Source organism: Bombina bombina, chromosome 2 (genome assembly GCF_027579735.1).
Source record: "Bombina bombina isolate aBomBom1 chromosome 2, aBomBom1.pri, whole genome shotgun sequence".
Classification (NCBI taxonomy): domain Eukaryota; kingdom Metazoa; phylum Chordata; class Amphibia; order Anura; family Bombinatoridae; genus Bombina; species Bombina bombina.
Window position 1 is genome coordinate 18584468 of NC_069500.1, and position 26131 is coordinate 18610598.

Below are 26131 nucleotides of genomic sequence, written 5' to 3' on the forward strand. Positions count from 1 at the left end.
TATGCGCCTGATGTACAAGACTTATGCACCTGATGTACAAGACTTATGCACCTGATGTACAAGACTTATTCACCTGATGTACAAGATTTATGCACCTGATGTACAAGACTTATGCACCCAATGTACAAGACTTATGCACCCGATGTACAAGACTTATGCACCCGATGTACAAGACTTATGCACCCGATGTACAAGACTTATTCACCCGATGTACAAGACTTATGCACCCGATGTACAAGACTTATTCACCTGATGTACAAGACTTATGCACCTGATGTACAAGACTTATTCACCTGATGTACAAGACTTATGCACCTGATGTACAAGACTTATGCACCTGATGTACAAGACTTATGCACCTGATGTACAAGACTTATGCACCTGATGTACAAGACTTATTCACCTGATGTACAAGACTTATGCACCTGATGTACAAGACTTATGCACCTGATGTACAAGACTTATGCACCTGATGTACAAGACTTATTCACCTGATGTACAAGACTTATGCACCTGATGTACAAGACTTATGCACCTGATGTACAAGACTTATGCACCTGATGTACAAGACTTATGCACCTGATGTACAAGACTTATTCACCTGATGTACAAGATTTATGCACCTGATGTACAAGACTTATGCACCTGATGTACAAGACTTATGCACCTGATGTACAAGACTTATGCACCTGATGTACAAGACTTATTCACCTGATGTACAAGACTTATGCACCTGATGTACAAGACTTATGCACCTGATGTACAAGACTTATGCACCTGATGTACAAGACTTATGCACCTGATGTACAAGACTTATTCACCTGATGTACAAGACTTATGCACCTGATGTACAAGACTTATTCACCTGATGTACAAGACTTATGCACCTGATGTACAAGACTTATTCACCTGATGTACAAGACTTATGCACCTGATGTACAAGACTTATTCACCTGATGTACAAGATTTATGCACCTGATGTACAAGACTTATGCACCTGATGTACAAGACTTATGCACCTGATGTACAAGACTTATTCACCTGATGTACAAGACTTATGCACCTGATGATCAAGACTTATGCACCTGATGTACAAGACTTATTCACCTGATGTACAAGACTTATTCACCTGATGTACAAGACTTATGCACCTGATGTACAAGACTTATGCACCTGATGTACAAGACTTATGCACCTGATGTACAAGACGTATGCACCTGATGTACAAGACGTATGCACCTGATGTACAAGACGTATGCACCTGATGTACAAGACGTATGCACCTGATGTACAAGACTTATGTACCTGATGTACAAGACTTATGCACCTGATGTACAAGACTTATGCACCTGATGTACAAGACTTCTTCTGACCCTGCCCACACTTGTCTCATGTCAGGTACTCTCTGTGGTGCACATAAGGCTGTAATATTCCTTTACAGAGAGAACATGTTTGCCTTGCCCCTCAGATCTGTGTACAAGGTATGTTGCTCTCAACATTAAATATTGTTTAACATGAAACCCAAACATTTTCCTTCATGATTTAGGTAGAACATTCAATTTTAAACAACTTTCTAACTGAACACATGGGTGAGCCAATGACAATCAGTATATATGTGCAGCCACCAATCAGCAGCTAGAACCTAGGGTCTTTGCAGCTCCTGAGCTTCCTTAGATAAACCTTTAAGCAAAGGATAACAAGAGAAGGAAGCAAATGAAATAATAGAACTAAACTGAAAAGTTGTTTAAAATTGTATTCACTATCTGAATCATGAGATAATTGTTTTGTGTTTCATGTCCCTTTAATGTGTTAAGACTGTTTATACCACTTGTATGTTAAACCTCAAATCAGAGGCACGACCACGAATACTTGTTTATACCACTTGCATGTGACACCTCAGATCAGAGGCACGATCACAAATACCTGTTTATACCACTTGTATGTTAAACCTCAGATCAGAGGCACAACAACAAATACCTGTTTATACCACTTGTATGTGACACCTCAGATCAGAGGCACAACAACAAATACCTGTTTATACCACTTGTATGTGAAACCTCAGATCAGAGGCACAACAACAAATACCTGTTTATACCACTTGTATGTGAAACCTAAGATCAGAGGCACGACAACAAATACCTGTTTATACCACTTGTATGTGACACCTCAGATCAGAGGCACAACAACAAATACCTGTTTATACCACTTGTATGTGACACCTCAGATCAGAGGCATGACAACAAATACCTGTTTATACCACTTGTATGTGACACCTCAGATCAGAGGCACGACCACAAATACCTGTTTATACCACTTGTATGTGACACCTCAGATCAGAGGCACGACAACAAATACCTGTTTATACCACTTGTATGTTAAACCTCAGATCAGAGGCACAACAACAAATACCTGTTTATACCACTTGTATGTGAAACCTCAGATCAGAGGCACGACAACAAATACCTGTTTATACCACTTGTATGTGACACCTCAGATCAGAGGCACAACAACAAATACCTGTTTATACCACTTGTATGTGACACCTCAGATCAGAGGCACGACAACAAATACCTGTTTATACCACTTGTATGTGACACCTCAGATCAGAGGCACGACCACAAATACCTGTTTATACCACTTGTATGTGACACCTCAGATCAGAGGCACGACAACAAATACCTGTTTATACCACTTGTATGTGACACCTCAGATCAGAGGCACAACAACAAATACCTGTTTATACCACTTGTATGTAAAACCTCAAATCAGAGGCATGACCACAAATACCTGTTTATACCACTTGTATGTTAAACCTCAGATCAGAGGCACAACAACAAATACCTGTTTATACCACTTGTATGTGAAACCTCAGATCAGAGGCACGACAACAAATACCTGTTTATACCACTTGTATGTGACACCTCAGATCAGAGGCACAACAACAAATACCTGTTTATACCACTTGTATGTGACACCTCAGATCAGAGGCACGACAACAAATACCTGTTTATACCACTTGTATGTGACACCTCAGATCAGAGGCACGACCACAAATACCTGTTTATACCACTTGTATGTGACACCTCAGATCAGAGGCACGACAACAAATACCTGTTTATACCACTTGTATGTGACACCTCAGATCAGAGGCACAACAACAAATACCTGTTTATACCACTTGTATGTAAAACCTCAAATCAGAGGCATGACCACAAATACCTGTTTATACCACTTGTATGTTAAACCTCAGATCAGAGGCACGACCACAAATACCTGTTTATACCACTTGCATGTGACACCTCAGATCAGAGGCACGACAACAAATACCTGTTTATACCACTTGTATGTGACACCTCAGATCAGAGGCACGACAACAAATACCTGTTTATACCACTTGTATGTGACACCTCAGATCAGAGGCATGACCACAAATACCTTTTTATACCACTTGTATGGGAAACCTCAGATCAGAGGCACGACAACAAATACCTATTTATACCACTTGTCTGTGAAACCTCAGATCAGAGGCACAACAACAAATACCTATTTATACCACTTGTCTGTGAAACCTCAGATCAGAGGCACAACAACAAATACCTGTTTATACCACTTGTATAGGAAATATCAGATCAGAGGCATGACCACAAATACCTGTTTATACCACTTGCATGTGACACCTCAGATCAGAGGCACGACAACAAATACCTGTTTATACCACTTGTATGTGACACCTCAGATCAGAGGCACGACCACAAATACCTGTTTATACCACTTGTATGTGACACCTCAGATCAGAGGCACGACAACAAATACCTGTTTATACCACTTGTATGTGACACCTCAGATCAGAGGCACAACAACAAATACCTGTTTATACCACTTGTATGTAAAACCTCAAATCAGAGGCATGACCACAAATACCTGTTTATACCACTTGTATGTTAAACCTCAGATCAGAGACACGACCACAAATACCTGTTTATACCACTTGCATGTGACACCTCAGATCAGAGGCACGACAACAAATACCTGTTTATACCACTTGTATGTGACACCTCAGATCAGAGGCACGACAACAAATACCTGTTTATACCACTTGTATGTGACACCTCAGATCAGAGGCATGACCACAAATACCTGTTTATACCACTTGTATGGGAAACCTCAGATCAGAGGCACGACAACAAATACCTATTTATACCACTTGTCTGTGAAACCTCAGATCAGAGGCACAACAACAAATACCTATTTATACCACTTGTCTGTGAAACCTCAGATCAGAGGCACAACAACAAATACCTGTTTATACCACTTGTATAGGAAATATGAGATCAGAGGCACGACAGCAAATACCTGTTTATACCACTTGTATGTGAAACCTCAGATCAAAGGCATGACAACAAATACCTGTTTATACCACTTGTATATGATACCTCAGATCAGAGGCAAAACAACAAATACCTGTTTATACCACTTGTATGTGAAACCTCAGATCAGAGGCATGACCCCAAATACCTGTTTATTCCACTTGTATGTGAAACCTCAGATCAGAGGCACGATCACAAATACCTGTTTATACCACTTGTATGTGAAACCTCAGATCAGAGGCACAACAACAAATACCTGTTTATACCACTTGTATGTGACACCTCAGATCAGAGGCACAACAACAAATACCTGTTTATACCACTTGTATGTGAAACCTCAGATCAGAGGCACAACCACAAATACCTGTTTATACCACTTATATGTGACATCTCAGATCAGAGGCATGACCACAAATACCTGTTTATACCACTTGTATGTGACACCTCAGATCAGAGGCACGACAACAAATACCTGTTTTTAGCACATGTAAGTGAAACCTCAGATCAGAGGCACGACAACAAATACCTGTTTATACCACTTGTATGTGACACCTCAGATCAGAGGCATGACCACAAATACCTGTTTATACCACTTGTATGGGAAACATCAGATCAGAGGCACGACAACAAATACCTGTTTATACCACTTGTATGTGACACCTCAGATCAGAGGCACGACAGCAAATACCTGTTTATACCACTTGTATGTGAAACCTCAGATCAGAGGCACGACCACAAATACCTGTTTATACCACTTTTATGTGAAACCTCAGATCAGAGGCACAACAACAAATACCTATTTATACCACTTGTCTGTGAAACCTCAGATCAGAGGCACAACAACAAATACCTGTTTATACCACTTGTATAGGAAACATCAGATCAGAGGCACGACAGCAAATACCTGTTTATACCACATGTATGTGAAACCTCAGATCAAAGGCATGACAACAAATACCTGTTTATACCACTTGTATATGATACCTCAGATCAGAGGCAAAACAACAAATACCTGTTTATACCACTTGTATGTGAAACCTCAGATCAGAGGCATGACCCCAAATACCTGTTTATTCCACTTGTATGTGAAACCTCAGATCAGAGGCACGATCACAAATACCTGTTTATACCACTTGTATGTGAAACCTCAGATCAGAGGCACAACAACAAATACCTGTTTATACCACTTGTATGTGAAACCTCAGATCAGAGGCACAACAACAAATACCTGTTTATACCACTTGTATGGGAAACATCAGATCAGAGGCACGACAACAAATACCTGTTTATACCACTTGTATGTGAAACCTCAGATCAGAGGCACAACAACAAATACCTGTTTATACCACTTGTATGTGAAACCTCAGATCAGAGGCACAACCACAAATACCTGTTTATACCACTTATATGTGACATCTCAGATCAGAGGCATGACCACAAATACCTGTTTATACCACTTGTATGTGACACCTCAGATCAGAGGCACGACAACAAATACCTGTTTTTAGCACATGTAAGTGAAACCTCAGATCAGAGGCATGACCATAAATACCTGTTTATACCACTTGTATGTGAAACCTCAGATCAGAGGCACGACAACAAATACCTGTTTATACCACTTGTATGTAAAACCTCAGATCAGAGGCACAACCACAAATACCTTTTTATACCACTTGTATGTGAAACCTCAGATCAGATGTACAACAACAAATACCTATTTATACCACTTGTATGTGAAACGTAGGATCAGAGGCACGACAACAAATATCTGTTTATACCACTTGTATGTGAAACCTCAGATCAGAGGCATCACCACAAATACCTGTTTATACCACTTGTATGTGAAACCTCAGATCAGAGGCACAACAACAAATAACTGTTTATACCACTTGTATGTGAAACCTCAGATCAGAGGCACGACAACAAATACCTGTTTTTACCACTTGTATGTGAAACCTCAGATCAGAGGCATGACCACAAATACCCTTTTTATACCACTTCCATGTAACACCTCAGATCAGATACATGGCACCTGCAGTCCCTTTATGTCATCATTGCAGGCTATCATTTAGCAGATTACAGTCTCCCATATGTATTCAGTATTTTATAATGATTTAAACACAAAGGAAAACTCACACACTTACTTTTCCATGCAGCTTTAACTTACGGACCAGCCAATAAACTTCAGCTTTTCATAAACTCACCCTCCTATATGAGAGTGAACTGGTGCACAAGTTTGTCTAGATGCTTATCCCATTCATAAAGGTTAAACACAGAGGAATAGAAGAATTTGTCAGTAAATATACAAAACAGTTTATGTTTGTTTTGTTTTATTTTTGTTATGTCCCTTAGAGATACCAAACTCCTAGAAAGTTCAGCTCTACATACATTATATACAGATCTGGGGTGTACTAAAGGTTATTAAATAATATTTCTAGACAGAAGAATAATTCCACTTACTGTTATAGTTTCCTTATACAGAAATCTGGCCAGAGCTTCAGTCAGAATCTGCGTATTCCTTTTAAGTTTCTTCATATCAATGTGAGACCTGGAAGATGCATCATACTGAGCTCAGTTACCATTGAAAACGCTCCCCTGTGTGTACTGTATGTCAGGTACTTATATATAAACATCTAAAAGTTGGCACTTATAGTCAGGGCTGCCACTAGAAATTTTGGGGCACCTGACTCAACCATTGATAAGGCCCCCCCCCTCCTTTGACATGTGCAATTTTTGACCAAGTGACTAAAACGTATATGCACTTTATTCTTAATTGTCTATTTAAACTTGGAAATGTTGTAAAGGTAGCAACATACATACACACAGACACACTCATACACTGAAACACACACACTCACACATAAGGGTTCACATATAGACACTCTAGCAGACACGTAAAGGAACACACTCAGACACAGACACTCAGCACTTGTTTACATTGACCTGACAAGTAATGAGGTAAACTACAGTTTTGTAAAAAAACATAATTTATGCTTACCTGATAAATTCCTTTCTTCTGTAGTGTGATCAGTCCACGGGTCATCATTACTTCTGGGATATTACTCCTCCCCAACAGGAAGTGCAAGAGGATTCACCCAGCAGAGCTGCATATAGCTCCTCCCCCCTACGTCACTCCCAGTCATTCGACCAAGGACCAACGAGAAAGGAAAAGCCAAGGGTGAAGTGGTGACTGGAGTATAAATTAAAAAATATTTACCTGCCTTAAAAACAGGGCGGGCCGTGGACTGATCACACTACAGAAGAAAGGAATTTATCAGGTAAGCATAAATTATGTTTTCTTCTGTTAAGTGTGATCAGTCCACGGGTCATCATTACTTCTGGGATACCAATACCAAAGCAAAAGTACACGGATGACGGGAGGGATAGGCAGGCTCTTTATACAGAAGGAACCACTGCCTGAAGAACCTTTCTCCCAAAAATAGCCTCCGATGAAGCAAAAGTGTCAAATTTGTAAAATTTGGAAAAAGTATGAAGCGAAGACCAAGTTGCAGCCTTGCAAATCTGTTCAACAGAGGCCTCATTCTTGAAGGCCCAAGTGGAAGCCACAGCTCTAGTAGAATGAGCTGTAATTCTTTCAGGAGGCTGCTGTCCAGCAGTCTCATAAGCTAAACGAATTATGCTACGAAGCCAAAAAGAAAGAGAGGTAGCGGAAGCTTTTTGACCTCTCCTCTGCCCAGAGTAAATGACAAACAGAGAAGACGTTTGTCGAAATTCCTTAGTTGCCTGTAAGTAAAATTTTAGAGCACGGACTACATCCAGGTTGTGCAGTAGACGTTCCTTCTTTGAAGAAGGATTTGGGCATAAAGAAGGAACAACAATCTCTTGATTGATATTCCTGTTAGTAACTACCTTAGGTAAGAACCCAGGTTTAGTACGCAGGACTACCTTATCCGAATGAAAAATCAAATAAGGAGAATCACATTGTAAGGCTGATAATTCAGAGACTCTTCGAGCCGAGGAAATAGCCATTAAAAATAGAACTTTCCAAGATAACAACTTTATATCAATGGAATGAAGGGGTTCAAACGGAACGCCCTGAAAAACATTAAGAACAAGGTTTAAACTCCATGGTGGAGCAACAGTTTTAAACACAGGCTTAATCCTGGTCAAAGCCTGACAAAAAGCCTGGACGTCAGGAACTTCTGACAGACGTTTGTGTAACAGAATGGACAGAGCTGAGATCTGTCCCTTTAATGAACTAGCAGATAAACCCTTTTCTAAACCTTCTTGTAGAAAAGACAATATCCTAGGAATCCTAACCTTACTCCAAGAGTAACCTTTGGATTCACACCAATATAGGTATTTACGCCATATCTTATGGTAAATCTTTCTGGTAACAGGTTTCCTAGCCTGTATTAAGGTATCAATAACTGACTCAGAAAACCCACGTCTTGATAAAATCAAGCGTTCAATTTCCAAGCAGTCAGCTTCAGAGAAGTTAGATTTTGATGTTTGAAGGGACCCTGTATCAGAAGGTCCTGTTTCAGAGGTAGAGACCAAGGTGGACAGGATGACATGTCCACCAGGTCTGCATACCAAGTCCTGCGTGGCCACGCAGGTGCTATTAGAATCACTGATGCTCTCTCTTGTTTGATTCTGGCAATCAATCGCGGAAGCAACGGGAAGGGTGGAAACACGTAAGCCATCCTGAAGTCCCAAGGTGCTGTCAGAGCATCTATCAGGACTGCTCCTGGATCCCTGGATCTGGACCCGTAACGAGGAAGCTTGGCGTTCTGTCGAGACGCCATGAGATCTATCTCTGGTTTGCCCCAACGTCGAAGTATTTGGGCAAAGACCTCCGGATGAAGTTCCCACTCCCCCGGATGAAAAGTCTGACGACTTAAGAAATCCGCCTCCCAGTTCTCCACTCCCGGGATGTGGATTGCTGACAGGTGGCAAGAGTGAGACTCTGCCCAGAGAATTATCTTTGATACTTCCATCATAGCTAGGGAGCTTCTTGTCCCTCCCTGATGGTTGATGTAAGCTACAGTCGTGATGTTGTCCGACTGAAACCTGATGAACCCCCGAGTTGTCAACTGGGGCCAAGCCAGGAGGGCATTGAGAACTGCTCTCAATTCCAGAATGTTTATTGGCAGGAGACTCTCCTCCTGACTCCATTGTCCCTGAGCCTTCAGAGAATTCCAGACGGCACCCCAACCTAGAAGGCTGGCGTCTGTTGTTACAATTGTCCAGTCTGGTCTGCTGAATGGCATCCCCCCTGGACAGATGTGGCCGAGAAAGCCACCATAGAAGAGAATTTCTGGTCTCTTGATCCAGATTCAGAGAAGGGGATAAGTCTGAGTAATCCCCATTCCACTGACTTAGCATGCACAGTTGCAGTGGTCTGAGGTGTAAGCGTGCAAAGGGTACTATGTCCATTGCCGCTACCATTAAGCCGATTCCCTCCATGCATTGAGCCACTGACGGGTGTTGAATGGAATGAAGGGTGCGGCAAGCACTTTGAAGTCTTGTTAGCCTGTCCTCTGTCAGGTAAATCTTCATTTCTACAGAATCTATAAGAGTCCCCAGGAAGGGAACTCTTGTGAGTGGAACGAGTGAACTTTTCTTTTCGTTCACCTTCCATCCATGTGAACTTAGAAATGCCAGCACTAACTCTGTATGAGACTTGGCAGTTTGAAAGCTTGAAGCTTGTATCAGAATGTCGTCTAGGTATGGAGCTACCGAGATTCCCCGCGGTCTTAGTACCGCCAGAAGAGCACCCAGAACCTTTGTGAAGATTCTTGGAGCTGTAGCCAATCCGAATGGAAGAGCCACAAACTGGTAATGCCTGTCTAGGAAGGCAAACCTTAGGTACCGATAATGATCTTTGTGAATCGGTATGTGAAGGTAAGTATCTTTTAAATCTACAGTGGTCATGTACTGACCCTCTTGGATCATAGGTAAAATTGTCCGAATAGTCTCCATCTTGAACGATGGAACTCTTAGGAATTTGTTTAGGATCTTTAAGTCCAGGATTGGTCTGAAAGTTCCCTCTTTTTTGGGAACCACAAACAGATTTGAGTAAAACCCCTGTCCCTGTTCCGATAGTGGAACTGGATGGATTACTCCCATTAACAAGAGCTCTTGTACGCAGCGTAGAAACGCCTCTTTCTTTGTCTGGATTGTTGACAATCTTGACAGATGAAATCTCTCTCTTGGAGGAGAGTATTTGAAGTCCAGAAGGTATCCCTGAGATATTATCTCTAGCGCCCAGGGATCCTGAACATCTCTTGCCCAAGCCTGGGCGAAGAGAGAAAGTCTGCCCCCCACTAGATCCGATCCCGGATCGGGGGCCCTCAATTCATGCTGTCTTAGGGGCAGCAGCAGGTTTCCTAGTCTGCTTGCCCTTGTTCCAGGACTGGTTAGGTTTCCAGCCTTGTCTGTAGCGAGCAACAGCTCCTTCCTGTTTTGGTGCAGAGGAAGTTGATGCTGCTCCAGCTTTGAAATTACGAAAGGAACGAAAATTAGACTGTCTAGTCTTGGCTTTGGCTTTGTCCTGAGGCAGGGCATGGCCTTTACCTCCTGTAATGTCAGCGATAATCTCTTTCAACCCGGGCCCGAATAAGGTCTGCCCTTTGAAAGGTATATTAAGCAATTTAGACTTAGAAGTAACATCAGCTGACCAGGATTTTAGCCACAGCGCCCTGCGTGCCTGAATGGCGAATCCTGAATTCTTCGCCGTAAGTTTAGTAAGATGTACTACGGCCTCCGAAATGAATGAATTAGCTAGTTTAAGGACTCTAAGCCTGTCCGTAATGTCGTCCAGAGTAGCTGAACCAATGTTCTCTTCCAGAGACTCAATCCAGAATGCCGCTGCAGCCGTGATCGGCGCAATGCATGCAAGGGGTTGCAATATAAAACCTTGTTGAACAAACATTTTCTTAAGGTAACCCTCTAACTTTTTATCCATTGGATCTGAAAAAGCACAGCTATCCTCCACCGGGATAGTGGTACGCTTAGCTAAGGTAGAAACTGCTCCCTCCACCTTAGGGACCGTTTGCCATAAGTCCCTTGTGGTGGCGTCTATTGGAAACATTTTTCTAAATATCGGAGGGGGTGAGAACGGCACACCGGGTCTATCCCACTCCTTAGTAACAATTTCAGTAAGTCTCTTAGGTATAGGAAAAACCTCAGTACTCGTCGGTACCGCAAAATATTTATCCAACCTACACATTTTCTCTGGTATTGCAACTGTGTTACAATCATTCAGAGCCGCTAACACCTCCCCTAGTAATACACGGAGGTTTTCCAGTTTAAATTTAAAATTTGAAATATCTGAATCCAGTCTGTTTGGATCAGAACCGTCACCCACAGAATGAAGTTCTCCGTCCTCATGTTCTGCCACCTGTGACGCAGTGTCTGACATGGCCCTAATATTATCAGCGCACTCTGTTCTCACCCCAGAGTGATCACGCTTACCTCTTAGTTCTGGTAATTTAGCCAAAACCTCAGTCATAACAGTAGCAATATCCTGTAATGTGATTTGTAATGGCCGCCCAGATGTACTCGGCGCTACAATATCACGCACCTCCCTCTGAGCGGGAGATGTAGGTACTGACACGTGAGGCGAGTTAGTCGGCATAACTCTCCCCTCGTTGTTTGGTGAAATTTGTTCAATTTGTACAGATTGACTTTTATTTAAAGTAGCATCAATACAGTTAGTACATAAATTTCTATTGTGCTCCACTTTGGCATTGCAACAAATGACACAGGTATCATCCTCTGAATCAGACATGTTTAACACACTAGCAAATAAACTTGCAACTTGGAAATACAATTCAATTAGAATAATATTAAAACGTACTGTGCCTTTAAGAAGCACAGAAGATCTATGACAGTTGAAAATTAATAAATTGAAACAGTTATAGCCTCAATCCTTGTAAACAACACAACTTTAGCAAAGGTTTAATCCCATTAGCAAAGATAACAAATTCTGAAAGCAGGAAACAAATTACAGAATAAACGTTTTTTATCTCAGTCAAACTATAATTCTCACAGCTCTGCTGAGAGAAATTACCTCCCTCAAAATAAGTTTTGAAGACCCCTGAGCTCTGTAGAGATGAACCTGATCATGCAGGGAATACAATGAGTTGCTGACTGAAATATTTGATGTAGTAAAAGCGCCAAAAAAACGGCCCCTCCCCCTCACACACAGCAGTGAGGGAGAACAGAAACTGTCAGAAAAACAGATTAAGTAACTGCCAAGTGGAAAAATAGTGCCCAAACATTTATTCACTCAGTACCTCAGTAAATGAAAACGATTTTACATTCCAGCAAAAACGTTAAACATAATCTCTAGTTATTAAACAGCTTTATGTATTTCTTACAGTGTAATTCTAGTGAAGTACCATTCCCCAGAATACTGAAGTGTAAAGTATACATACATGACATTATATCGGTATGGCAGGATTTTCTCATCAATTCCATTGTCAGAAAATAAAAACTGCTACATACCTCTATGCAGATTCATCTGCCCGCTGTCCCCTGATCTGAAGTTTACCTCTCCTCAGATGGCCGAGAAACAGCAATATGATCTTAACTACTCCGGCTAAAATCATAACAAAAACTCTGGTAGATTCTTCTTCAAACTCTGCCAGAGAGATAATAACACACTCCGGTGCTATTTTAAAATAACAAACTTTTGATTGAAGATATAAAACTAAGTATAATCACCATAGTCCTCTCACACATCCTATCTAGTCGTTGGGTGCAAGAGAATGACTGGGAGTGACGTAGGGGGGAGGAGCTATATGCAGCTCTGCTGGGTGAATCCTCTTGCACTTCCTGTTGGGGAGGAGTAATATCCCAGAAGTAATGATGACCCGTGGACTGATCACACTTAACAGAAGAAAAGGAGATTTAGAAAACAAAATATGGAGTTCTGATTATCTTTTTGTAAAGGAAGATGCCAACTAAATGATGACAACAGCATGCAGTGGCTGAAAGGAAGGGCCCTGAACTGCCTAAACAATAATTTAAAGGTTAAATTGTGGATTGGTGACTTCCGGAAAGTTCTCATTAGTCTCAAAGTCTGTAGAAAGATGTGAATAATCAGTAGTAAGGTCAAAATGTCCTAAAAAGGAACAGACGATGGACACAAACACAAACTCAAACTTGCACATACACCCAAGGAAACACCGACAGAGACAGCCTCAGGAAACACACAAAGACATACACACACACACAGAGACAGGAGTCGCCCTCTATATATCTTCCATTTCTACAGATTGCCATAACAATTTAACAGGAGGAGCTGCCCTGCCATCTGGTGCACAGTCAACTGGGACACTGCTGAGTTCCCAGAGCGTTCACCTTGGCATTATCTTTGCCTTCACAATTTGTCAGTATAAAATTTATATCTGATTATATCTGTCCAGTTCTATATTGGCTACACTAGGAGGCGCCCTTTCTCTTTTTGTCTCATTTACACAGAGACACCCACAGAAAACACAGAAAGACATACACACACAGAGAGACAACCACATAAAACACAGAAAGACATACATACACACACTCTCACTGAGACATTCACAGAAAACACACAAATACATACACACACCCTCACAGAGACATCCACAGAAAACACACACCCTCACAGAGACATCCACAGAAAACACACACCCTCACAGAGACATCCACAGAAAACACACACCCTCACAGAGACATCCACAGAAAACACAGACATACATACATACATACACACCCTCACAGAGACATCCACAGAAAACACAGACATACACACCTACCCTCACAGAGGCATCCAGAGAGAATACACAAAGACAAACATACACACACCCTCACAGAGACACCCATAGAAAAAGCTCAAAGACATATGCACACACCCTCAGACATCCACAGAAAATGCACAAAGACATACACACCCACCCTCACAGAGAGACCCACAGAAAAAAAAAACACACACACTCATAGAGACATAAACCAAAGCACAAAGACATAAACACAGACACCCACAGAAACACTCACAGGAGGAAACATTTATGCACCTTGCATCCCCTAAATCAACATTGTGTGACATGCATGATAAAAAAAAACTGCAGGAATTAAGAGATCACTTTTAAAAAAATCATATTTGTAAATGTGTAAACAAAAATAATTTTGTGAATTCAAAATTGTACATTAATGATCTGGGTCATATGTTTGTTTGTTTTTTCCCCATTTTCCCCAAAAATATAGAATTTCTACAGCATTGTCAAATAATCATAAATACACTGCTGTTAAAAAAAAAGTGTTTTTATGGACCCCTGGCCCCACCATACAACTACTACCACACTGAAGTTATAATCTGAAATTGCACAAAGAAATAAAAAAAACATTTGCTAAGTAAGTCCTACCTCCTCTGCAAATGAAAGTGATCTGCTGTCTGACTCAGGCACACACTGTACAAAGTGCCAAGTCTGTCTCACACTGTGCATAGTGGTTTAGTGCACACTCAGAAATCCTCTCAAATGCTAATACTTTACTACTTGTAATAACATTTCCCATGCTCAATTAGCACTCTGCTGTAGTACCCACTGGTGGCTACCAAAAAATTTTTTTTTGATCGGAACAGCCAATAGAATGCGAGCTCAATCTGATTGGCTGACTGGATCAGCCAATCAGATTGAACTTGAATCTGATTGGCTGATTCAATCAGCCAATCAGATTTTTCCTACCTTAATTCCGATTGGCTGATAGAATCCTATCAATCCTATCAGCCAATCGGAATTGAAGGGACGCCATCTTGGATGACGTCCCTTAAAGGAGCCTTCATTCGGCGGTAGTCCGTCGGGAAAGAAGGATGTTCCGCGTCAGCGGGATGAAGATTCAAGACCCGGCTTGGAAGATGACCTCGCCCGGATAGAAGACTTCTTCAGCGCCTCTTGGAAGATGACCTCGCCCGGATGGAAGATTTCTTCAGCGCCGCTTGGAGGATCACTTCATCGGATGGAAGATTTCTTCAGCGTCCCTTGGATGATCACTTCTGCCGCTCCGGATGTCCTCTTCGGTTCCATCGCTGCTCGGTTGAGTGAAGACGACTCAAGGTAGGATGATCTTCAGGGAATTAGAGTTAGGTTATTTTAAGGGGGGTTTGGGTTAGATTAGGGGTATATGGGTGGTGGGTTTTAATGTTGGGGGGGTTGTATTTTTCTTTTACAGGCAAAAGAGCTGAATTCTTTGGGGCATGCCCCCACAAAAGATCCTTTTAAGGGCTGGTAAGGTAAAAGAGCTTTGAACTTTTTTAATGTAGAATAGGGTAGGGCATTTTTTTATTTTGGGGGGTTTGTTATTTTATTAGGGGGCTTAGATTAGGTGTAAGTAGCTTAAATTTGTTGTAATATTTTTAAAATGTTTGTAACTTATTTTTTTTATTTTTTGTAACTTAGCTTTTTTTATTTTTTGTACTTTAGTTAGTTTATTTAATTGAATTTAATTGTAGTTATTTGTAGTTAATTTATTTAATGTATTTAATGATAGTGTAGTGTTAGGTTTAATTGTAACTTAGGTTAGGATTTATTTTACAGGTAATTTTGTATTTCTTTTAGCTAGATAGTTATTAAATAGTTAATAACTATTTAATAACTATTCTAACTAGCTAAAATAAATACAAAGTTACCTGTAAAATAAATATAAATCCTAAGATAGCTACAATGTAATTATTTATTATATTGTAGCTATCTTAGGGTTTATTTTACAGGTAAGTATTTAGTTTTAAATAGGATTAATTTAATTCATAATAGAAATATTATTTAGATTTATTTAATTAATATTTAAATTAGGGGGGTGTTAGGGTTAGTGTTAGACTTAGGTTTAGGGGTTAATAATTTTATTACAGTGGCGGCGGTGTAGTGGGGGGCAGGATAGGGGTTAATAAATTTATTATAGGTGGCGATGGTGTAGGGGGGGCAGGATAGGGGTTAATAAATTTAATATAGGTTGTGGCGGGTTCAGGGAGTGGCGGTTTAGGGGTTAAACTATTTATTTGTGGCGAGGTGCGGGATCAGCAGGATAGGGGTTAATAACTTTATTATAGAGGGCGACGGTATGGGGGGGCAGGATAGGGGTTACTAGGTATAATGTAGGTGGCAGCGGTGTCCGGGAGCGGCGGTTTAGGGGTTAATACATTTATAAGACTTGCGGCGGGGTCTAGGAGCGGCGGTTTAGGGGTTAATACATTTATAAGACTTGCGGCGGGGTCTAGGAGCGGCGGTTTAGGGGTTAGTAACTTTATTTAGTTGCGGGGGGCTCCGGGGGCGCCGGTATAGGGGGTAGAACAGTGTAGTTTAGTGTGAGTGCTTAGTGACAGGCTAGCAAGAAAGCTGTCAAACAGCCGAAGAGCAGCGAGATCGGATGAGTGATAACTCTCACAGTCCGCTGCTCATCGCCCCGCGGCTTTTTGACAGCTTTACTTGATAACTTAGGCAAATTTTTTCAGGTCCGCGGCAGCGATGTGAGGCGATCTTAGGCGGGCGTATTGGGCCGGCGAAGGCAGGAAAGTTGACACGTTGATAACTACCCCCCCCCCCCCATGATCTCATCCTCATATTTATCAACCTTAAATGCTCCTAAAAAATGTTGTAGATCGACGGTTAATTAATCGTATTCGACTAGCCGCATCTGTGCACATAAAAAAGAGGTTAAACTAGATCTCTTTAGTCGCATTTTCAATAGTTAAACTTGTTTATTTGACTGATAACGTATTTATTATTTTTTGCACCCAACACATTCTATCTTCACATTCTCCTTCATCTACGCTCAAAAAAGTTCACCATAGATACTGTAGAGAACAGCAGTTGAAATTGTTTATCTATGAGTTTGTGTTGTGTGCACATCATGAAATACTTTCTGATTTTGGCCGCTATTTCTATTTCTTGGTAAATGTAAAGGCCTGAGATGGAAGACGATTTGCCCACATAAGGATTGATATACTATCAGCATGAATAACGTCTATGTCCTATGTATCATATATATGATCTATGTGTAGCAGACTGTGCATGTCAGGGAAAACCACTTTATAAGCCCTATTTTATAGCAACAAGTGAATAAATCATTTTAGCTACCCTCAACCCTTGCAATTTATGAAATGAAAAAGGACGCATTGTTATTTAATAAATAAGGGAACTTGCAAATAATAATTTGATTGGAGAAATTTATCGTTGTTTCGCCTGAGCGTGCCTTTTATAAATTTTGGCACACATGTGCTTTGATAGTCGAGCTCAGGCGAATAGAAAGAAGAATGACAAGGCACATTCAATAACACTTTGATAAATTGAGTTCTATGAGGTTATATGTAAAAAAGGGATATTGTTTCCAGTGTTTATCAAGTAAAAGTGCCTCCTTCCAAATAAGTTATTTGACCTATTTTGTTAATTCCTGGCTAAGAAGATATACTCTGTGTTCATGTGAGAAGGGGCATTAACTGTAAGTATGAGATTTCAACTAAATATATATATATTGTAAGTTCCCACGGGAATAGGGCCCTCAATTCCCCCTGTATTTGTCTATAAAATGTTGTGTTTTATCGTATTGTTTCTCCATTGTACTGTTATCCTTGTACCCATGGGCAGCACTGCGGAATCTGTCGGCGCTTTATAAATAAAGAATAATAATATATATATATATATATATATATATATATATATATATACAGTATATGAGTAAACAAATGCAGCGGAAAGGTATAAAATGAGTTAAAATTTAGGAATAAATTTTCTCCGTTTGACTAGTTCTTTTTCTCGCCTCTTTAGTAAAGTATTGTGGAATAGATAACAGTGAGTCAGATTTGATCAGAACTGACAGAGTAAAAACGTAGGTTTACACAAATCTTCAGTCTTATCACGCTGGGGCAGGGGCTACACTGAGAATTTCTAATGCTAATTTTTCAAGAAATAAAGTAAGTTGTTTCATGTTTTTTTTACACAATCTGTTCCTTTTTATGATTTCTGTTATTTAACATTTTGATTTTCCCAAAGGAGCACTGTTTATTATCCCTTTAATGAAATGAATACATCATATACTTCAGTGAAGAATTTAAGTAATTTACGGCTTATGTTTTTACTTACAACAATCTTTTATATTATACTGAATAACAACGATCATATGATTTCAAGTTTAGCTGCAGACAGTATTTGCATCTGCTAATTTTTATACATCATCTATTTGAATAACAGAATAGTTGCTGGGTTTATTTTATTATTGCAAAGGTGACTCCTAATATTGCTCAGCATTCCCAGATTAACTAATAAATAGAAATCCCAGCTCCCATTTCTCATTCTAATCAATAAGTAAAAGACACCTCTAACAACCCAAAGCACTTTATCGCCTATCAAATGCAACTGGCAGAAGGAGCTCATTTAAGGAACATCACCACCCTGAGGTTTGTATCCGTCAGATCTCGCTTTAACTCTTGCTGTTAAAGAGGACTTCAGCGGGATGTGCAGCAATGTATTGCAGTACTCTCTGACAGCTAAGGGGTTAATATTTCCACAACTACTCTTTGATCACAGAAAGGTTACACAGCACAACAGGTGCCTCCTTCTAGTAGTTTGTTGAGGAATGGTTCCATTGAGGGTCACAAAAACAGATGGAAGATAAGTACAGCTTAAAAATGTTAATGACGACCTTGGGTTGATCAAGTTTAAGGCTCCATATGTCAAGTTAGAGGCAATAACCTGTAATCCCACTAGGCTTTGTATATAAGAGATCCCCAGTATAAGATTCCCCCAGACATCTCCAATCTCATTAGCATTAAACCCAGAAGATACAGAGGGGAACATCAAGTGGTTTATCACCACCAGTACTGGGCACTCACCTCTGAAACAAACTGACACCTGATAGGTGAACTGCCCAGGCTCACCCCACATTCCAAAAATACCAAGTCTTGTTTAGGCTTCCCTTGTCAACCAATAATGTTACTTTATCCTGCCCTCTGCTGTCTATATATTGTCTCCCCTATTTGTTACCTCTATTTACATTTGTTTTGTGTCTTTATTGCCTAATAACCACACCTCCCCAGGAGCCTAGCACATAGAAACAATGGTTTTCCTGTTAAGTGACATATAAGCTTAGATAGATTGATAGATAGATAGATAGATAGATAGATAGATAGATAGATAGATAGATAGATGGACAGACAGAACATTCACAGTTATAGATACATTGGTAGACAGACAAATGGATAAAAGATAATTGACTTTGTTAAAGAGATCACATATCCTGGGAGAAAGGAAGGATAATAATGTATTAATAACAAACTGTAGTTTTCCATAATGTTCAATATCACCTTGTGTCCAAGATGGAGTTCTTCAGTCCATGCTTATGACTCTCCAAGTGTGACACTGTCATTGCTGGGATGCGCCGAAGACTGAACTGCTCATGCTCCCACGCCAACATCTCCTCACCCAAATTAACCTTCTTATGGACTATTGAGAAATTAACGCTGAGAAAAGGGGGCGACTTAATAACCTGGTGGGTAAATATAACATATATTCTACAGTTAATGCATTTTATGAATACAAGCTTTTTATTTGTAATATATATATATATTCTTTACACAATTTGATATGCAGCTATGTATGAAGGACAATGTGGTTTGGTCTTAAAGAAAGGCAAATGGATTGTAAGGGTCAAACTGAATGCAGCAGGTCAAACATTGTATAGGACAAATTAAAGGGCCACTAAAAAATAAAATTTGAAAACGTATATTATTCTTTTTATATACACACTTTCTGAGGCACCTACTGAGCATGTGCATAGTTGATATGTATACGCATTCTATGATTGGCTGATGACTGTCAGATCATACAGGGGGAGGGAAAATCAATTAATTTGCCAGAAAATATTCTACTGCTCATTTCAAATTCAAAGTAAGTTATCTTGTATTGTGTTTTATTGTCTACATTAAATTCTACTGTATTAAGCGGTATTAAGTTTTTTTTCATTGTTTTTTTCCCTGAGTTAAAGCTTTTTCTAATCTCCAAGCATATTACCAACTATGTGTAAATAAATGGACAATATTAAACTTGTGATTTACAAAACAATACGCATATAAAATGGTTTCCTTACTGCCTGAAGCGCCCTTGTGAATTCCCAATGAGCGGTTCCCTCTTGTGGGGGTTTAGACACATGAAGATGCAGAGAGTTCCCATTAGCCAATGTGTCCAGGCAGATTACAAAGGCAACATTGTCCTGTAGTAAGCTGGTTTCTGAAGTAAACACAAGCAGCATAAGGCTGTTAATAGATGCCATAAGGTATCTACTAGATCTGCACCTAACCAACACAGCCATTATAGATTCCTTAATACATTTATATGACGCTGGTAAGGCCCAGCGAGACACACAACCCATAGCTGGCTTACAGGGCTCCCAAAAGCCTGAATGTCATCTAAAAGCTCCCAGTAGTGTATGTAGGGTGAATAAAATTAAAAGTCCTTAAGAAAATACCCAGACAAAGCGCATTCGCAGATTACTCGCATATTGAAAAGTTGTACAGTTTTTTAAATCAATAAATATAATATATTAAGGGCCAGATTACTAGTGGAGTTGTATTTAACACTCTCACTTAAGCGCTAGCTCTGCATAAGTTTTTTCCGATGCACGAAAAAAGCAGAACTTTGATTTATTGCGCTCGCATTAACGTATTCCCCCATAGAAGTCAATGGAGAAAAAGAAGTGGAAAAAAACCTTACACCCTTCTTGCGTGCAAACCCGATTGCATATTCTCATGTGCGCTAACCCACCAACAAAATATATATCTATACCTATATACAGTATATATATATATATAGATGATTATATATAGGTAAGATACAGTATATACAGATTTATATAGTAATATTTATTTATAAATACATAGAACATATTTTGCTATGTGCAGAACATTGGAATGTGAAATATTTACAGTATGTATACACTACAACACTTTATTAAATATAAATATTGCATAAATATAAATATAAATAGTGCATAAATATTTTTTTCATCTATTTAACTGCAAATACATGTATTTATGTGTTTATATGTCTCTCCAAAATAATAAAATTAAACCTAAACTAATACCCCTTTAAAAATAAAAAATCCCCCCCAAAATAAAAATGCCCCCTAATCTAATACTGAACTAGCATTGCCCTAAAGAAATCAGCTCTTTTACATTAAAAATAAGGTGTGGCGATCCTCGGCGGTGGTCATCTGTGGCTGCGGCAGTGGTGGCGGTCCTCACGGCGGTGGTGGTCCTTGACGGCATTGAGGCTCCTCTTCATCCGATGTCCATCTTATACTGAATATTGATTGCAAGGTACCACAATCAATTTGGGGTACCTTTCATTCCTATTGGCTGCATTTTTTAAAACAGCCAATAGGATTAGAGCTACTGAAATCCTATTGGCTGTTTAAATCAGCCAATAAGATTTCAGTAACTCTCATCCTATAGGCTGATTTTGAAAATTTCAGACAATAGGAATGCAAGGTACTCCAATAAATATGGGGTACCTTGAATTCAATCTTCAGTGAGCGGCGGACAATCGCATGAAGAGGAGCCTCAACGTCTTCAACGAGAACCACTGCTGCCGAGGAGCACCTCCGCCGATGACGCCACCAAGGATTGCCACATCTGTGAAGATCACTCCAGACTTCTGCTCTGCGCCGCCTTCACTCCGCACACATCTTGGAAGACCGCCACATCTGGGAAGAGCGTTCCGGACCTCTGCTCCCCCTTCGCTGTGGAAGAAGATGATGGACCCCCCTGGAAGAAGACCTTCTCCGCCGGACTTCTGAAACCGTGAGTACCTATTTAGGGCTTTAGTGTAAGTTGTTGTTTTTTTTTGGGGGGGGGGTTGTTTTTTTAGATTAGGGTTTATTGGGCAATTTGCAAAAGAGCTGAATGCACTTTTAAGGGCAATTTTTTTGGGGGAGGTTTGGTGGGTGGGGGTGTTTTAATGTTAAGGGGGGACTTTTTTACATTTTGTATGTAAAAGAGCAGATTTCTTTAGGGCAATGACCTATAAAAAGCCCTTTTAAGGGCTATTGGTAGTTTAGCATTAGATTAGGTGGGGGGGGGGGGTATTTTCATAGGGATTAGGTTTATTTTTATTTATTTTTTGGATAGTGTTATTATTTTTCGTAAGCCTTTCTTTTTATCTTGTTGTTCAACATGGTGGAAATAGTCTGTCATTAGTAGGCCAAGAAATGGAGGAGTATCAATTAGAAAAAGTCTCACTAGAGGTTGAGAGGGGTGTTCATAAGAAAGATATATTCACATTTGAATTGTGAGTCTCTTCAGGCTTCAAATATACTCTATTAGACTCATTATATAAATGTAATATTAGAATGTTAGAGTATTTGTTCTACCGAAACATTTGAATGGCAAAACCAATGTCAAGGGGAACATTTTTTCTGCAATGCTAATATTAAATGGAGAAATATGCCCATCCCTAAACTGCGATTTAAGAAGAAATTGTCAGCTCCAGGTCAGTACATGCGGCATACAAATGTTACTGACTGAGCATGCCCTTCCACTTATCATGAGTATGCATGTGTTTTCAGCACTATTGTATAACATTGTTACAAACATTGTTGAATAAAGTGCTGCAAGTGCAGACTCCCAAGCCTACCTCATTTTGTTCTCATGAAAATCAGATACGTTTCAACAAAGGAGACCAAGAAAGAAGGGTGCATATGATAAAGTAAATACATTGGATTTTTTGATTCATACACTCTACCTGACTTAGGCCTAGATTTGGAGTTTGGCGGTAGCCGTGAAAACCAGCGTTAGAGGCTCTTAACGCTGGTTTTAGGCTACCGCCGGTATTTGGAGTCACTCAAAATAGGGTCTAACGCTCACTTTCCAGCCGTGACTTTTCCATACCGCAGATCCCCTTACGTAAATTGCGTATCCTATCTTTTCAATGGGATTTTTATAACTCCGGTATTTAGAGTCGTTTCTGAAGTGAGCGTTAGACATCTAACGACAAAACTCCAGCCGCAGGAAAAAAGTCAGTAGTTAAGAGCTTTCTGGGCTAACGCCGGTTTATAAAGCTCTTAACTACTGTACTCTAAAGTACACTAACACCCATAAACTACCTATGTACCCCTAAACCGAGGCCCCCCCACATCGCCGCCACTCGATTAAATTTTTTTAACCCCTAATCTGCCGACCGCCACCTACGTTATACTTATGTACCCCTAATCTGCTGCCCCTAACACCGCCGACCCCTGTATTATATTTATTAACCCCTAACCTGCCCCCCACAACGTCGCCTCCACCTGCCTACACTTATTAACCCCTAATCTGCCGACCGCAAAGCGCCGCCACCTACGTTATCCTTATGTACCCCTAATCTGCTGCCCCTAACACCGCCGACCCCTATATTATATTTATTAACCCCTAATCTGCCCCCCTCAACGTCGCCTCCACCTGCCTACACTTATTAACCCCTAATCTGCCGAGCGGACCGCACCGCTACTATAATAAAGTTATTAACCCCTAATCCGCCTCACTTACCCTATAATAAATAGTATTAACCCCTAATCTGCCCTCCCTAACATCGTCGACACCTAACTTCAATTATTAACCCCTAATCTGCCGACCGAATCTCGCCGCTATTCTAATAAATGGATTAACCCCTAAAGCTAAGTCTAACCCTAATACTAACACCCCCCTAAGTTAAATATAATTTAAATCTAACGAAATTAATTAACTCTTATTAAATAAATTAATCCTATTTAAAGCTAAATACTTACCTGTAAAATAAATCCTAATATAGCTACAATATAAATTATAATTATATTATAGCTATTTTAGGATTAATATTTATTTTACAGGTAACTTTGTATTTATTTTAACCAGGTACAATAGCTATTAAATAGTTAAGAACTATTTAATAGCTAAAATAGTTAAAATAATTACAAATTTACCTGTAAAAGAAATCCTAACCTAAGTTACAATTAAACCTAACACTAGACTATCAATAAATTAATTAAATAAACTACCTACAATTATCTACAATTAACCTAACACTACACTATCAATAAATTAATTAAATACAATTGCTACAAATAAATACAATTAAATAAACTAGCTAAAGTACAAAAAATAAAAAAGAACTAAGTTACAAAAAATAAAAAAATATTTGCAAACATAAGAAAAATATTACAACAATTTTAAACTAATTACACCTACTCTAAGCCCCCTAATAAAATAACAAAGCCCCCCAAAATAAAAAAAATGCCCTACCCTATTCTAAATTACTAAAGTTCAAAGCTCTTTTACCTTACCAGCCCTGAACAGGGCCCTTTGCGGGGCATGCCCCAAGAAATACAGCTCTTTTGCCTCTAAAAAAAAACATACAATACCCAAGCCCCCCAACATTACAACCCACCACCCACATACCCCTAATCTAACCCAAACCCCCCTTAAATAAACCTAACACTAAGCCCCTGAAGATCATCCTACCTTGTCTTCACCTCACCGGGTATCACATCAATCCGTCCAGAAGAGCTCCTCCGATGTCCTGATCCAAGCCCAAGCGGGGGGCTGAAGAGGTCCATGATCCGGCTGAAGTCTTCATCCAAGCGGGGCAGAAGAGGTCTTCCATCCGATTGAAGTCTTCATCCAAGCGGCATCCATCCGGAGCGAAGCGGCAGCATCCTGAAGACCTCCACCGCGGAACATCCATCCTGGCCGACGACTGAACGACGAATGACGGTTCCTTTAAATGACGTCATCCAAGATGGCGTCCCTCGAATTCCGATTGGCTGATAGGATTCTATCAGCCAATCGTAATTAAGGTAGGAATATTCTGATTGGCTGATGGAATCAGCCAATCAGAATCAAGTTCAATCCGATTGGCTGATCCGATCAGCCAATCAGATTGAGCTTGCATTCTATTGGCTGTTCCGACAAAACTCCAAATCTAGGCCTTAGACTTCTATGTCTATTTAAGTAGACACCTCTTAGCCATTTTCCTACCTGACTGATCCAGATGCTTCTCTATCCAGCGCTTGCTGCCTTCATAGTTTAGCTTCCCCCCACCGGTGAGAGAGAACAGCAGGTTATATCTACAGAGAAAGAGGTTTGAGCTTGCACCTGCAGTATCAGCTGCACAACAATGTACAGTAAAATGATTTCACTGAGACACCTTTTACATGATGAAGTATACTAAATGGTTCCTTTACCTTTATTTTATTACATAAAATACTGCTTTTGTCTGTACTAAATATATCAATTCAGAATTGGTTAGAGCAGTGTTTCTCAACCGCAGTCCTCAAGTACCCCCAACAGGTCGGGTTTTTATTATAGCTGAACCAGTGCACAGGTGAAGTAATCAGCTGATCAGTATCCATGGTTACTAACCTGCTCTCGCCCATCAGGTGATTACTTCACCTATGCACTAGTTCAGCTATAATGAAAACCTGGCCTGTTAGGGATAGTTGAAGACCGCAGTTGAGAAACAAGGGGATAGAAAAAAGCTATGTAAATTAGATGCATCAGCTCTGAGTGAGAATGGGAAACACAATACAGCCCATTTAAAGGGTTGTTCCTGCAAGGTCTTTGATTACAATAAACTCTGGTGCTTGCCGGAATTAATTATTCCTTTAAGGTGTTATTCATATTTTAGTTTTTCCCTGATTTAAGTGTTGTGTCTGCAGAATTGCTGGTATCATTAGATACTAATTTTTGTATTGTGCATGTGCAGTAAGAGATCAGATATAGCAGCACCATAGACAATGTAAATCTAGGTCAATCCGTT

The 26131-nt window shown here is 40.0% G+C and overlaps 1 protein-coding gene across 1 annotated transcript in view; it reads right to left on the reverse strand.

Annotated features, from left to right (window-relative positions):
- The window catches only part of LOC128646848 (nicalin-1-like), a 152737-nt gene that overhangs the window by 38371 nt on the left and 88235 nt on the right, over nucleotides 1-26131 (reverse strand). The window contains exons 7-10 of the mRNA XM_053699649.1: nucleotides 25351-25439; nucleotides 20451-20590; nucleotides 19669-19850; nucleotides 6828-6915 (exon numbers count right to left, since the gene is read on the reverse strand). Coding sequence (XP_053555624.1) covers nucleotides 6828-6915; nucleotides 19669-19850; nucleotides 20451-20590; nucleotides 25351-25439 — 499 coding nt within the window. The remainder of the gene's footprint in view (nucleotides 1-6827; nucleotides 6916-19668; nucleotides 19851-20450; nucleotides 20591-25350; nucleotides 25440-26131) is intronic.